This window comes from Astatotilapia calliptera, chromosome 4 (assembly GCF_900246225.1).
Source record: "Astatotilapia calliptera chromosome 4, fAstCal1.2, whole genome shotgun sequence".
Taxonomy (NCBI): Eukaryota; Metazoa; Chordata; class Actinopteri; order Cichliformes; family Cichlidae; genus Astatotilapia; species Astatotilapia calliptera.
The window spans coordinates 22,489,269-22,505,857 of NC_039305.1; the positions used below are offsets into that span (position 1 = coordinate 22,489,269).

Sequence of the window (16,589 nt, forward strand, 5' to 3'; positions counted from 1 at the left end):
AACAGTAAATCCTTATCCTTTATTGGTCACAACAATCACATATGAACAGAGCCGAGGATAGAAAGAGCTGACGCGTTCCTGAAGGGGCTCAGTGGTACTTCCTCCAGCGATCGTGTTCTACAAGAAAAGAAGCAGAAGTTGTTTAACATATTAGCTTCTTTTTTTTAACCAGTGAGGTTAACTGTGACAGGAGTGCAAAGAAAGAAAAGAGGCTCTGTAAGAGAGTGTGTTTCTTACTGATGTGGTCGTATTCCCATAAGTAGCTGATGGCCACGTAGCCCACGAGCAGCATAGCTACACCACCGATGCCCCCCTTCTTCACATTGATGTACTTGTTGTAGTATCTGTCATGGCCTAGAAGAGAAAACAGCATGGTCAAGTGTCCTGTTTAGTATTCAATACATGCAAGAGGAGCACTCATTCTGTGACCTTAATTACTACTGAGGCCAGATTCTCAAATTAGTGTCCCAAGTATAAGTAAAGCTACTAGCACAGGGGTCAGCAACCTTTACTGTCAAGAGACATTTTTCAGCAATTTGTGATTCAAAAAAATAAAAGACCACAAAGCACGAGCCTCATGTAAAGAAGGATACTAAGATTAAGTGTAAAGTAGCCTAAATGAGTAGATTCTTACTCTCCAGTGGGCCATTTCTGATTATTTTGTACTTCAATTCTGGATTTTCACTTTATTTTATACTTATTACTAACAAAAGAGAAGTGGAGTTAAACTAGCATTTTTAAATCCACTTTGAGACAGAGCAGGTATAATTTTCAACCCAGGTTTCTGTGCAAATCAATCTTAAGGGGCCCCAATCAGACAATATATCAAAGTGAAATCTAAAAACTTTAAAACAGTCAATTTTCAACATAATTTTAACTAAAGTCCAGCTTTAGATTAAAAATACTTGGTGGTGAAAGTGAAGAAATCATTCCATTTTCCCCTCACACTTTTTTGTTTTTAAGATCTGGAATCCATACCAACTGGGAGTTAAAACTACACAGCCATGCTGACCATTTTTACTGAGGTTCAGCAAAAATCAAGGCGATAAACATGAGCTATGATGCACATCGTAAAATATTTTTTTAAGAATCTGTGTTTAAGGACACAATTGTACTGCTGGTAAATGTAAAGAGTGTATAACACCCTGGGTCAACACCACTGAATGAAATGATTAGTTCATTGGCAGGCCTCTTGAGAGCTTCAAGACATGTTGAGGAGGTAATTTAGCCTCACTGGCCCCCCCGAGGCCTGGAGTTGGACATCTGATCAATGCCAAAAACTGAAATATTCACACACAAAGCCATTGTTTATTTTTATATACATATCCATTTTCTGATAAAGTCACTGGAGAGGTTCAGGACCCCTGTACTAAGGAAGCGCCTAGCCAAAGGCAGAGCTGAGCCCTCATAAATAACATTCCTTACATAACAGATGCGTTACAGGTGAAACCATAAAGATGCAATAAGCTGAAGTAGTTAATGTGGATGGGTTTAAATATGTGGGGGTCAAAGATCCAAAGCAACCGACAGTGCATAAGAGAGGTGAGGAAGAGAGTGCAAGCTGAAAAAAATGTATATAAATAATCAGTCAGTGTTTAAAAACCAAGTTCCAGTAGATAAAAAAAGAAAAGAAAAACGTTTTTCCTGCCCACCAGAAGTAGTCGGAGCAAGATGTACTCACCCCTGCGAATGGCTGAGAGGATGCCATTGGGAGTAAAGTCTCGACCTCCAAGCCAGGCTCCCAGCTCGTTGAGTTTCACGTCCATCAGCCGCTTCTCAGCTAAGGAAACTAAAAACACGTAAAAAGAGCGTCATCACTGAAAATGCACACTGTCAACAAAGAATAAAAACATGCCACTGAATTACAAACATTAGCAATCTAAAAACACGTTTAAACCGCTTGTCTAAGAAGACAAAAAGTGGCAACATCGTGTACCGAGGATACAAAATTGTAATTTCCCTACATATTTTCTGACTTTTTAAAAAAAAAAATCCAATAAACTATTAACCTTTCAAATAATTATCAGGCTAAGAGTTACGGAGACTAATTAAAAACCGAAGCTCTTAATTCTGCAAAATAATTAACAACTTGTTAACATGTTTTCAGTCGTCGCAGTAATTCAATTACACTCAAAACACAGCAGCCGACTCGCTAGGAGCTAGTTTGAAATTTACCAGGTGTGTGTAGCCGATTGTGATGACATAATGAATGAAAGTTTGCTGGACCGCTTTTCAAAAACACCATAAAGCACACAACAAGGCACCCAAGCACCCAAGTTCTTCTTTATGTTTTTTTACAATTAAAGTTGGTCAAAGAGACCATCCTAGTTTGTGCTAATCGCACCGTGTTTGCGTGCTACCGAGCAAGCTAGCTAAAGAAACCGTTATATAATCGACACGTTTATCAACAGCACGATTATTAGAGCTTCATCCAAGCTGTAGGTCACTCTGAAAGGTGCAGTTAAATGTAAAAAAGCGGCCTGCAGATTTATTTTCACAGTAAATCCGCCAATGACACGCAAAGTCCTTGACGTGACTCAAAGGGTTTAGCGAGGCCTTCAGTCCGAAAAAGACCTTCAAGTGACGAATTCACGGCTTGTCTGATAGAAAACACCCCTCAGTCCCCAAAAGCCTCGTTATATGCCAAGATGATGACATATAAAACAAAAACAGGACAATATTTTTTTGGGAGAAGGCACATTACGGTACCTGCTCTGTCCGCCATCTTGACCGATGCAGAAGGTTTGCTGCAAGGAATGATGGGAATAAAAGGAGAAAGTGCATTATGGGAGGTCATGTAGTTTTAAAGTGAATCCACTAGAGAGCGGCAAAAGCAATAAAACCAAACAACAAACATTATTATTATTATTATTATTATTATTATTATTATTATTATTATTATTATTATTTCCTAAATAAATTAATTTCTTCTATTTTATCGTAATCTGCTCTGAATAATACTTTCATGTTTATTAACATCTTAATTTTTTATTTATTTTGGTGTAAATTTGTATCTGTTCACCCTCCCTCACTTTTAAAAATCTAGAATGAATCATTATTCAGATATTTTTAATGTTACTCCCGGTTGTCTGTTTACGTCTCTACATGTGTTAAAAAATAGGAACAAACTTGTCAGGCACACCATAATTGAATCAACACTTTTGTGAAATGGTGTGCACAAATTTAATTAGAGTGAGATCTGCCCTTTATAACTTATTGATTGAGTAAAGACTTAAAAGATTAACTTGCACACTTGCAGAAGCCTACTTTTGTTGCCAGCTTTCCTTCCTGACTTTGGCTACATCACCTGTGCTGCTAGTACCTTGTTAGGATTACAGTTTTGCCCCACATGTGTGAAATTGGCACTGCAGATGCAAATAGTTGTATGCGCCTCCTGGAGGTACTGATTTGTGCTCAGTGGCCTGGTCACAGCTCTGGATGGGAGTTCTTAGCTTGGCCGCTGTTGTGAGTTAATTTTTCAAGTGTGCATCACCTCAGGGAAACCTGGTCTGCTTTGTATATCAGATAAAGATTTTGTCTGCCTCAAAGAGAGGAAATGCCGCATTTGATAGAACACCTGCACACTGGAGTTGGATTTCCACCATCTGTGTAACTAATGGAAGCTGTGTTTCAAACAAATAGTAGGAGAAGCACAAGAGGCAGGACACGGAAGGACCGTAGCAACTGTCAAAGTGGCCATTTGTGTTTTGGACTAAGACAGAGCATGACCTAATGTCTCAGTTTCATGCCAGCAAAGGTGCATTGAGCCCCATGCAGGGTCCTTCCCCTGAGCTGTCTTTTCCGAGTGTATGTGGAGACTGAAGATGGGTCAGAGGCTTCCCCCATTAACTTTAGAACACAAGTGCCTTACTCATGCCTGGCGGTTCTGTTGCATAGTTTGTCCATGTGGTGATCAAAAAGATGCCTCACCTCACAGATGAAGGGCTGATATGACAGAAGAGGTCAGTCCAGTGAGTTTGGAAACCATTGGAGGGAAAAACAGCACACGTCTCAAACAGTCTCCTCGGCAATGAAGCACCTCTTATCTGTTCTGAAGGGCTCATTCAGATGGACACCACTGGAGCAGTGTTTATATCATTGATCAAGCCACTTGAAGGTCACTGGAGTCCCTGAAAGAAACCTGAAGGCTGCTGATGTGAGCTTATAACTGTTTTTCATCCTTTAGGTCAATGCAGCTCACAGAGTATTTCTCAAGGCACCTTAAACATTTTCTAAGGTTAATTGCTCAGCGTGGCCTCTGGGTCTGTGCTAGCTCTGGATGTTCTGTCATTAGCCAGTACAAGGTGATCAGCGAGTGGGAATTGTGTTTTTGTAAGATCGTTGGCTGGGATGAGTCATCAACCTTGTTAAGTTGCGAGGGAACAAAACAGCCGCACTGGTCTCTGTGAATCTTTCAGGGCATAAGGATTTTGAGAGGCCGGTTGTAGGCTACCACGTGGGATTTTGTTGTCCCGTTTGTGAAAGATCTGTGATTCACAGAAGCAGAGTTACCTTTGTAACGTACAGTTTAGGGTGAGCTCACAGCTTTCCCCCTGCAGCAGATGAAAGAGCAGGACTTCCATCAGTGCTGCACAGCGACGCTCAAGCATCCACATGGAGCAACACAAAGAGCTGAACTGAGCGGGACTTCCATTATAAAAGAGCCTCTTACTTATTTAAAAGGACTTCATAATACATTTTAAAATGTCAGGACTACAAACCCTGATTTTCCACAGCACACATGGCAAGGTGAAGTAAATAAGGCCCATTCTTCTTACACTGAAATGCTGTGCTGGGAAACCTTGGGTCACTGTGTTGCCTGCCTAAACTGGGGAAGTGGGAAAGTAACCTAAAAGGCAAAATAATCCAAGTAAAGGGTTTTATTAATAATAAAAATGTAAAAGATGCGAATTCTGCTACGACCTTGAAAAAAAGAGAGAAACAAACATAACAGAGTCCAGAAGTTGGCCACCAAACAAAAGAGTAAGTTACGAAGGGTAAATCACCAGAAGACACACAGCTCATAAAGTGCAAATCAAAACGGCTCTCTGGCACCAGCGTGCTCCTCTCTCTGGCATTAAGTACTCTGGCTTTATTGCTGAGTCAAGTCAGACGTACAAAAGGGAAGCAGCTACACCTGGAGAAAGAACAGAACACACCCACCGGGTCAAATCACAGCAGGCCCTGCTGGAGTCAGAGCACAGACCATGTTGTGGCTGATCAGTAGTGCTATTGTAACCTGTGCAGAATTTGAATGGGAAATCTGCAGACTTATTTATCCAGGATAACCTGTGTATGGTTCTTGTGCTGGCTGCTCTCCACGTTTTCTCACATTTTCTTTCTCTCTTTTTTAAAGGATCGGTGCTCATGAATTCTGAAATACTGACCTGAAGGGTTTACTATTGATGTGTCCCGACACGCTATCAGACAGGTCCTTTTTATTTTGGTTTCAGAAAAGGAGGCGATCGATGAGCAGCACAACAACAGCTTGTAGCACTTATACATAATGTACCTGAAGATACAGTCTCATTCAGAGAGGGGTTTGTGTTAGTGGGGGAGGAGGTGCTGTGGTGCTTCAGATCCCTGTTAAACACACCCACCAATCAATACACCCCTGTGTATCAACCCCACCCCTATGCACACACACATACCACTAACTAAATTATGTCTCTGGCCTTCATCCAAGACTCAAGACTCAGCACCAACCTCTTTCCTTTATTAGACTGATTTTCCTGCTTCTCTCTAATGACTTTTATTAGATGGACGACTCGCAGGCATGTCCAGCACCCACTATCCTTAGCATCCCACAGCATCAAATTCCTTATGATGATCCTCCATGATGGAGTGGTTAGCACCTTCACCTTACATGAAAAAGATTTCCAGTTTGAGACCTAGGGGCAGACGCAACCCCAGTCCAAGGAGTTATGAACTAATGCACGCCTCGTGCAGGCTTCAAAGTCCCCATAAAGAAGGTTGCTTCAGGAAGGGCATTAAGTATAAAATCTGCACCAAATTAAACATGAGGGACCAGCTGCTGTGGTACCTTTGGAAGTAGGGGAGCAGCTGAAAGTACCTTATACAATTCTTCATAATGAAATTTTAAAGAGCTCCCTGCATTACCTGGGCACAGAAATAACAGAGGAGCACTAAACCATGCTCGCCTCATGACCAAAACACAGTTACATTGTGAGTATTGCAATTATTTACCGAACCCACACACCACTTTAACACTACACTTTTATCATACTATTGCTCTGTATCCACTGGATTGCTCAGTATGCTGACTAATGATGATGCTGAGTACGTACTGTGTTCACGGCTCACGTCTGGTGCTTGGACTTTATTATTTTCATTATGAAGACTTCATATGAATGTGGAGGTGTGTGCCAACGAGCACCTAAAATTACCAGTAACAAGAAGCACTCAGTGAATGCAAACCTCCGCCAAGCCAGCTCACTCTCTGGACAGGATTTAAAACAAAGGCATTGTGGTTTGTATCCAGGTTCTTTTTAAACATCTATTAAGTAGTTTGAAGTAAAAGTGAAAGTACAATGTACAAAGTACAACACGTCGCCTCAGTGAAGGTTAGTGATGTGCCAGCTGCACAGTACCCAAAGAGTGAGGTACTTGTGTCCCATTCCAAGGCAAAACAAAAGTGTTTTTTCTGTTTTAAGCCTGACCATTTAATTGCAAATTGTGAGGCCTACAAACAGAAACAGTCGGTCTCAAGGGCTAGGAGTGTGCCAGCTAACAATGCTAATGCAGGCATGGTTTCAAGATCCAGAGCAAAGCTCTGTTTCTTCTGCCACAAACCTGGCCACCTGATTGCTCACTGTTCAAAAGACAACTCAAAGCAAAATCGATCTGCTTTCAAAAGAGTGAACTGTGGTTCACAAACGGACAAAGTTGCCAGTCCTAGGCGACAGTTGGAGCATAATTGCTCGGTGGTGTCATTTGGTCACTGTCAGAGATCGACTAATTGTGGTCCGCCACCTGTTGACCGTCTTTTAGGTCCAGAAGACCTGCAGTGTGACACATTGTGTACGACACAAACATTCAAACCTGCACCTCTGGCTAACCAGCATACCTGTCGCCATGACCTAGCGAAGAAGCGTCTGAAAAGTGCTTCGGAAAGGCCTTCTAGCTATTCGCTGGGTTCTCCATATGTGATGGCTCAAAAAACATCTGGCTGTCACTTGGGACACTATGTTGAGGGACTTGAGCCAACCCCGTGCAGTGTTTTCAACCCATCAAAAAGGTCTTGGCAGATTTGGCAGGGTATGCCTAACCGTTATTATGGTGCATGGTAGGTGATATGTTTAAAAGTTGGGTAGGACGTTCTGTGACAAACCACTGGTTTGTATTTATGGGAGGGGGTGTTACGGCCCTAGCTGGGCCTCCTGATACTGCCCTTGTGTGGGCGTGGTGTTTTTCTCCTCCTCCTCCTCTCTTGCTCCACCCCTCTGTCTCTCTCTTGCTCTTCTCTCTCCCCAGGACACAGCTGCTGCTCATTGGCCTCGTTTACCACCTGGGCCCAGTCAGCAATCACCTCTCTGAGGTTATATAACCTGGGGATGGGCTGGATGTGGGAGGGTGGCTTTCTCTGGTGTAGCCGCTTTGAGCGATTGGCCTGCGATGTGAGCAGTGGAAGAGGCTTCTGGTGGAGTTCCTCTGTGCTGGTCAGTGTGTGAGTCTGGTCTAGGTGTGGAAAAGGCCTGCTGTGTGTGTGACCAGCCCCACCGTGCGTGGCTCTTTGTGAGTAGCTCTTAACTGAGCAGTGGTTTTGCCTAAGTGACGGCAGCCTCCATTATTTGGTTTGGCCTGCCTGGTTATTGCTAAAAGCAGCGTTGCTGTCTTTTTCTGTTGAAGCCTTAATGTTGTTTTCTTTGTTGAAGTGGTCACCATCTTTTTGGGTGGGCCTGTCTGATTTATCATTAAAGTAGCGTTGCTGTCTCTTTTTGTTGTTACTGTGTATATGAATATTGAGTTAATTGATTATAATAAAGATATATTTTGTGTTAAATATCTCTGCCTGGCGTTCTTTTCATTTCAACCTGGATCCAACTGTTACTGTCCCCCACACTCTTCGCCTAGCTTTCATGTGGGGACGTAACATACAAAGTGGAGCCTTTTGTTATTTACCCTGTTGAACCAATTTTAATATACTTAACATAATTTTGAGTACAATCACTTTAAAACAATTGTGTGGATTTAGTACATGTGTAGCACTGATTTCTTTGTTTATTAAAATTTAAATGTGTAGAAATAAATATCAAGTGTAAAGAGTTTTTGAGATCACTTCATATTTTGTATAAAAAAGTATTCATGAACATTGTGCATGTATTTAAACAGTTATAACCTGTTACTATTCTGTACAAAAAAAAGTCTTAATAAAATAAATGTCAGGACAAAAAGGCAGCAGAAATTGATGCATTGTTTTAAAGATAAAAGACTTTTTTTGAGATTTTGACCTTATCTGAGCTTGAAGAAGAGGTTAGAGTAACTTACATCCCTATTTATTGTTCCCTGTATGCCTATATGTTGTCGATACAAACAACTGAAGTAAGAAAGATTTAAATAGCTCTGTGTAGAATTATCATCAATGACCTTCAGATTGGTCTGTTGATCTTGAAAGAGAAGTCGGTGTTCAAAAGTGGGATGATATTTTAAATCTTTATATGATACTTTCAATATGTTGACAATACACACCGCACATATGAGAATCATAGTTTCTCAGTCACGAGGTTTTTGCTTATTGTTAACCTGACCCCACTCCACACCTCTACAAAGTTTCATCACAATTGATTCAGAAAGTTTTGAGCTATTGTGTTTATAGACAGAATGATGACACATGCACACGCTGCCAAAAACGCTGCCACCGTCTTGGTGGAGGTAGTCAGTAACGGAAATATGCTGTCTCCTGAATCCAAACTGGGAGCTGGTTCCACAGGAGAGTGGCCTGAGAGCTGAAGGCTCCCATACGACCTGTAGAAACTTTATAGAAAGTCTAGGAATGACAAATAAGTCAGAAAGATATGATGAGGCCTGATCGTTCAGGCCTTTGAGTCAATAAAGACAAGCTAAAACAGGAGCAATATGATAGATTTTTCTAGTCCCAAGTCCCTGTGAGCTTTTGGAACTAGACAGTGGATTAATGTGACAGTTAAAGGACATTGTTTTGGTAAAGTTTCTATAATTTGGGTTATTGTAGGCTCTTTGTCTTACAATATAAATGCCGCTGTTTTGATCTATTGCTATATAAATAAAATAGAATTGAGTGTCTACTTTAATTAAATGTGTCTACTATACTACACAAAAAGTCAATTACCTGTGATGTAAGCCTGCAGAAAACGGCTCAGTCTATCCACGTTGCTCTTCTCTTCTCCGAATGAAGGTCAGATTCAGTCACACACTCTGTGGAACCAACACCTGTGTGCGTTTCACACACAGTGTGGGCCAGAACCTCTAATCCAATGTCATCCTTTGACACCGAGAAGCCGGCACCAACCTCCAGAGTGGCATTTTCCCAAATGCTGTCATCAAAACGCCTACACACACACACACACACTGATTCACGCATATGTACAATGGCAGACTGGCACACTGAGCAACGGTGCAGCACAAACCCACATGTCTATTGCACTCAAATTTCATTTGGGCTCTGAGGGTTACCAGCGAAACTGTAACGTAATCTCATTTAGAGAATGAACCCAGAGGCAGAAGTGACCCCGCGGCCGAGCTTCACCTGCTTGTTTATTAGTTTTGCTTGTTTGGTGCAGCGCTGCTGCCCAGCGGCCTCAGTGCACTTCAGAGGAGTCTGCACTAGCTACACACACACACACACACACACACACACACACACACACAGGCGCTAGGGGACGTATGATTTAATTCCACCTCAAGAGGCAGGTGCCCTCGAGGTCTGCCACAGAGACAGCTCTTTGAAGCTGATGGAGGGAGATAGAGGGAGAAAGAATGGGAGATGGAGGGAGGGGGGCTGGTTTGTGTGAGGGTGAAGAGTAGGCAGGCAGACAGGAGCGAGCGAGGACGAGGGGCTAGAACAGAGATATTACAAAAGGAGAAACTGGCAGCAGAAAGAAAATGATGGAGGGAGATGAAGGATAAAAAAGAGAAAAGAGGAGAGGATGGAGCCCCGTGTCTCTGCACACGGCTCTGTAATACACATGACCTTTAAACAGCCACGCTGCCACTCTCTGCCTGTTCATCCATCCCTCACCGGGCACATCCTTTTAGGTTTTTTCAGACTTTTATCCATGTTTTACTTAAAACTGCCACTTTTTTTCCTCCTCTCGGCCTTGCAAGAAATTTCCTCCCTTCCCCCATTTGTAAGTGTCACTCACTTTTTTGCTCATTTCCTCTCTTTCTTGTCTTTTCACATCGACCTGTTCTTCTCCACATTGTTACAGATGTCCTTTTCTCATCGTTCTCCTGCTTCCGGTGACCCGGATGCTTTTTTTCCCCTTCCGGACGCCCTGAAATGTAACAAAGGTGGGACGGTTAGTGAGCAATAGATTTAAAAGATTTTCTGTTACTACAGTAGTGTCATTAGAGATATGTAGATCATCAGGGGAGAAACTAAAAGGAGATCACAAGCCTGATGAAGGTCCCACAGGAAACTGGTGGGTGTGTGCGTGCGTTAGAGAGTAGGTGAGCCAGCAGGGTGGGGGGGGGGATGGATGCTACATGCACAGAAATGCTCCACAGGGAATATATTATTCATTGCAGTGATAATGGCTTCATCCCCTAAATCAAACTTTCTCATTCAAATCCAATCACAACCTTAATTGTAAGAGGTGCTAATGGCAAGCGGACTAATCAAAGGCACACTTGTGGATGACCTCGATCACAGATGAGCATGTTATACATTTTTTAAGAGAGCTAAAAACCGGCTTTCAGTTTACTGTCAAATTAATTGGCTGCTTTATTTACAACGTGGATCCCGAATGCTTGTCAGCATTGCTTGTTTTCATTTATTTAGGACAGCACCCAGCTGACTGCTCATTTAACCTTGAAGAATAATTCATGGTTGGAAAGCACGACGCCTCTGAATTTCATCACAATCTATGTTTAGTTGAGAAACAATTCAGTATATATTTTATTCTGCGTCCATGTTTTTCTCCACAGTTACTGTTTATTTAGGCTTGTATCTGTGGTTTGCTGTGCTTTATGTGACTGAACCCTGTAAAATTGCATTTTGTGTGTTGTGGATGTAAACACGCGGCTAGTCTCAAGGGCTGGGAATTAACAAAAGCTATAAGATCAGTTTGACTCTCTGTACCGGAACCATGTTCAACTGCATCGTTCTGCTGCAAACTTTGCAGTAATATTACAATCTCTATCATACTTAGTTTGATATCCTGAACTGATAAGAAAGAAATGCATTTTTACTTACAACTCGAATTCCAGTAAAGTTGTTGTGCTGTGTAAAATGGAAATAAAGACAGAAAGCAGTGATTTGAATCCACATTTTATTCACGATAGAACATGGAAAACATATCAAATGTTGTAAAGCGAGGCGATGAAATGAAATTGTGAATGTGATGGCAGTTTACCACTGTGTAGCATCAACAGTCAGTAAACATCTGGGAACAGTCCAGTCTCATTTGGGAGATATATACCTCCTAGTTCAGTCTTCTACAAGAAGCTACGCCACTGTAATAGATGCAGTTTAGCACTATCTTGCTGTAAAATGAAGAAGACTTCATCTGGATGTACAGGGAGTGCAGAATTATTAGGCAAGTTGTATTTTTGAGGAATAATTTTATTATTGAACAACAACCATGTTCTCAATGAACCCAAAAAATTCATTAATATCAAAGCTGAATGTTTTTGGAAGTAGTTTTTAGTTTGTTTTTAGTTTTAGTTATTTTAGGGGGATATCTGTGTGCAGGTGACTATTACTGTGCATAATTATTAGGCAACTTAACAAAAAACAAATATATACCCATTTCAATCATTTATTTTTACCAGTGAAACCAATATAACATCTCCACATTCACAAATATACATTTCTGACATTCAAAAACAAAACAGAAACAAATCAGCGACCAATATAGCCACCTTTCTTTGCAAGGACACTCAAAAGCCTGCCATCCATGGATCCTGTCAGTGTTTTGATCTGTTCACCATCAACATTGCGTGCAGCAGCAACCACAGCCTCCCAGACACTGTTCAGAGAGGTGTACTGTTTTCCCTCCTTGTAAATCTCACATTTGATGATGGACCACAGGTTCTCAATGGGGTCCAGATCAGGTGAACAAGGAGGCCATGTCATTAGTTTTTCTTCTTTTATACCCTTTCTTGCCAGCCACGCTGTGGAGTACTTGGACGCGTGTGATGGAGCATTGTCCTGCATGAAAATCATGTTTTTCTTGAAGGATGCAGACTTCTTCCTGTACCACTGCTTGAAGAAGGTGTCTTCCAGAAACTGGCAGCAGGACTGGGAGTTGAGCTTGACTCCATCCTCAACCCGAAAAGGCCCCACAAGCTCATCTTTGATGATACCAGCCCAAACCAGTACTCCACCTCCACCTTGCTGGCGTCTGAGTCGGACTGGAGCTCTCTGCCATTTACCAATCCAGCCACGGGCCCATCCATCTGGCCCATCAAGACTCACTCTCATTTCATCAGTCCATCAAACCTTAGAAAAACCAGTCTTGAGATATTTCTTGGCCCAGTCTTGACGTTTCAGCTTGTGTGTCTTGTTCAGTGGTGGTCGTCTTTCAGCCTTTCTTACCTTGGCCATGTCTCTGAGTATTGCACACCTTGTGCTTTTGGGCACTCCAGTGATGTTGCAGCTCTGAAATATGGCCAAACTGGTGGCAAGTGGCATCTTGGCAGCTGCACGCTTGACTTTTCTCAGTTCATGGGCAGTTATTTTGCGCCTTGGTTTTTCCACACGCTTCTTGCGACCCTGTTGACTATTTTGAATGAAACGCTTGATTGTTCGATGATCATGCTTCAGAAGCTTTGCAATTTTGAGACTGCTGCATCCCTCTGCAAGATATCTCACTATTTTTGACTTTTCTGAGCCTGTCAAGTCCTTCTTTTGACCCATTTTGCCAAAGGAAAGGACGTTGCCTAATAATTATGCACACCTGATATAGGGTGTTGATGTCATTAGACCACACCCCTTCTCATTACAGAGATGCACATCACCTAATATGCTTAATTGGTAGTAGGCTTTCAAGCCTATACATCTTGGAGTAAGACAACATGCCTGAAGAGGATGATGTGGACAAAATACTCATTTGCCTAATAATTCTGCGCTCCCTGTATATTGCACTAAAACCTGAATATACCAGTTATGGTGCCTTTCCAGATGTGCAAACTGCCAATTCTGCAGGCACTGATGGACCCCCGTACCATCAGAGACTTTTAAACCGAGCGCTGGTAACAAGCTGGATGTTTTCTCTCCTCTTTAGTCCAGAGCAGTGGCCCCCAACCCCCGGGCCTCGGACCGGTACGGTCCGTGAGAGTTGAGGCTCAGGTGTGAAATGTATAGTTTTCAGGGTTTTTATCGGTTTTCAGCGTTATTTTGTTATCGCTTTTATCGTTTACTCGGTTTTCCTGGGTCTTTTCACGTGTGTTATGAATAAATTTTCTTTTTTTCGGTATCGGTACTAGTTTTATTTGTATTGTTGCATTTATCCGCGACACCTTAAAGGCCGGTCCATGAAAATATTGTTGGGCATAAACCGGTCCGTGGTGCAAAAAAGGTTGGGGACCGCTGGTCCAGAGGACACAATGTCCATGTTTTCCAAAAAGAATGACAAAAAATGACCACGGAGCAGTTTTGCACTTTGCGTCGGCCCATTTAAAATGAGCTTTGACTCAAAGTAAACAGTTGTGTTTCTGAATCATGTTAACATATGGCCTGTTCTCACGTGCATTTGTAGATGGTACGGTGAAGCGCCCTGACTCCTGTACACAGAGGTTTCTCCAGATTCTCTGAATATTTTGATGCTTTTTACTGTAGATAACGAGATATTCAAGGCTTCACAATTTCACAGTTTTCATTTACATTTCTTTCCAACTTTGTGGATAAAGTTTTATGTAGATTGGTGAACCTCTACCTCTCTGAGGTGCTCTTTTATATTAAGTATTCAGTCATGTTACTGACCTGTTACCAGTTAACACAAGTAGTTGCAAAATGTTTCCTGGCTTTTGATGCCATAGTGCCAACCTTTTTTGAAACATGATGGCTCCATCAAGTTCTAAACACCTGATATGTATTCTGTGCCTCACTGTGTATGAGATTTGTAAATCATTGCATTCTGTTTTATTTAGACTTTACATGCCACTGTGGGTATTTTGGACTGGACTCACATTTATCTGTTTAATGTACGTCCACTATTCCTGTCACGAGGCAGGATGGACTCAAGCGCAGACTGAAAAGCACAATTCAGTTCCTTTTATTAACACACAACACCAGGTGCTTGTACAGGTGAGAGAGGGGAATCCAGAGGCGGGCACAGGGGAAGTCCAGGAACAAGGGGTCTTCACACAGCTCCACTCACAGAAAACAAACGCCACACACAAGTCACTTTGCTCGCCCAGAGCTCCAAGGAGCGGGAGACCTATGCACAAGAACAAGAGGTTAATCCAGTGAAACACGAAGAGAAAACTAGAAACATGCGAACGAGTGGCTTTACTAACGAGGGAACTCAATAGTCCAGAGGTGAGATGTTCTCAGCCACTGCCTTAAGTAGTGGATGCTGGTGAGGTAATGAATCACAGGTGCATTATAACTTACAGGTGTGAGGGCCAGGGCCGGGGAGCCCGCAACGAGCTCCGCCCAGGCGATGCATAGCTGGGCAGACACAGGGACCATAACAATTCCAGCTTTTAGACCTGTTTTCATCTTCACTACCTCCTGACAGAAATCCTCTGTTAGCAGGAAGTGCTCAGTCGCTAACTTTGTCTGTGTGTCGTTTGACGCTGAGCAAGTATTGATAGAGCTTTTCACTGAGATCAACTACAGACTGTGTCTGAAAACCATCTTATGAGAGCTGAAACAACAGAGTATCAGAGAACCATGGCCGCCCTGTGCCGGAGATTAAACACAGATTGGTCCAATTGTTTGGCCGTAAAATACTGCAGCGGGGGGCAAAGAAACATAAAACCACAAGCCACACATTGAAAGGCACACAGTAAAACACGCATGATGTGTTAAAGCCGCGAGCAAAGTAAGTGAAGTGGTGAAGAAGCTCCTCGTTACATATCAGCCTTTAATACACACAAGAGGGAGGCAGTGCTGAACTCTGACCCTCCCAGTGTCAGCGATACAGAGCACGATGTTTGCATGTTCACACACACACACACACACACACACACTAAGAAGGTTAAATCAGTGTGTGTGTGTGTGTGTAATTTGAATGCTTATGCATTGTGTCTGTGTGTTTGTGTGCATTTTTGTGTTACATAAAGGAAAAAAAGAAGGAAAGCAGAGACTTGCTGGGATTTGCCTGTGTTGTCGTGTAATTCCGTCCCAGCACTGATCACTGCCAAACATAACAATAGTGTGGATTTACAGCAAGTGCTTTCCAAGTGCTCAAGGCACTCTCCAGTCTTCACAGCTTCCTAGAGTGTGTGTGTGTGTGTGTGTGTGTATTCTGTCTGAATGTGTTTTCCTTGTATATGCCCCGCGAGACAATAAAGACACTGAGATAATGTTTGCATGTGTGAGAACAGTAAAGATTAGGAGCTCATGTTTCCGTTTCTTAGGTGTGTATGTGCAATAGCCACAACCAGGCTCCTGAGACAACATTTGATTCCTACAACATACAGGAAACCGTTTTATTTTACGCTGAAGGCCTGAATCATGTTCTTCTCATTAACCATAGTGGGTTTTTCACTGTGTGAGCGTCTCTGCGTGCAGAAAATATTTGCTGAAGCTCCTCTTTTTATTACAGCCTTGTTATGGTGCGCCTGTTGTTTTGTTGTGTTTTGATAATCAAAAAAAAAAATCTGGCACCAACTTTTAATTTTCATTCATAGCCATTTTTAAGTCTTTTTTAATCCTGAAACATTAAATTCTAAAGTGTGGTTGAAAGTAGCAGGCACTTCTAAAACATGTCATCTCGGACACAAATATGATATTCTTGTGCTCAGGATCATATGTACAAAATACTCCTGTGGACAAAGTGACCACTGTTAAAATAACTTTGAGTGTTGTACAGTGAAGTTCTTGCTCTTACACAAAGACATCGTCTTCTCATACTGAAGGACTGAAGGACAGCCTGTGCAGCAAATGATTCCTGCTGATAAATGTCGTAGGAATCTATGTATGACATTCTGTTTACGTTCCCAGGTGAAACAAAAGCTTGGTAGTTAGGAACTGTGTGATTCAAACATTTTCACAGTCCTGTAAAGACCTCACTGCTTCCATTGGAATTAAGAGGATAAATAGCAGCAGGCGCTGATAACCAAATGCACTTGACTGATTGATCACCAGGAAGTATGAGCACCTCTATAAAAGCAGATGTTCTGGAGCAAGTGTTAAGTTCCCGGCAAATTTACCCCCCGGCCTCAGCGCCCACAAGCAAAGCAAATATTTATCTGGCATT

General features: G+C 42.2%; 1 protein-coding gene across 1 annotated transcript; it reads right to left on the bottom strand.

Moving 5' to 3' along the window:
* Positions 1–5: 5 nt before the first annotated feature.
* On the bottom strand, positions 6–2,813 carry atp5mf (ATP synthase membrane subunit f). Its single transcript, XM_026165506.1, has 4 exons — positions 2,710–2,813; positions 1,682–1,789; positions 238–354; positions 6–117 (listed from the first exon to the last, which is right to left on the bottom strand). The coding sequence occupies exons 1-4, from the start codon at positions 2,795–2,797 to the stop codon at positions 89–91; spliced, it is 342 nt and encodes a 113-aa protein (XP_026021291.1). The 5' UTR covers positions 2,798–2,813; the 3' UTR covers positions 6–88.
* Positions 2,814–16,589: the final 13,776 nt, after the last annotated feature.

Bases quoted from the DNA above. Each gene is read 5' to 3' on its own strand.
- atp5mf (XM_026165506.1), bottom strand. From the start codon at position 2,797: ATGACCTCCCATAATGCACTTTCTCCTTTTATTCCCATCATTCCTTGC. The intron at 1,790-2,709 runs GTACCGTAATGT...ACGTGTTTTTAG, and splicing joins CAAGATGGCGGACAGAGCAG to TTTCCTTAGCTGAGAAGCGG. The intron at 118-237 runs GTAAGAAACACA...CTTTTCTTGTAG, and splicing joins ATGGGAATACGACCACATCA to AACACGATCGCTGGAGGAAG.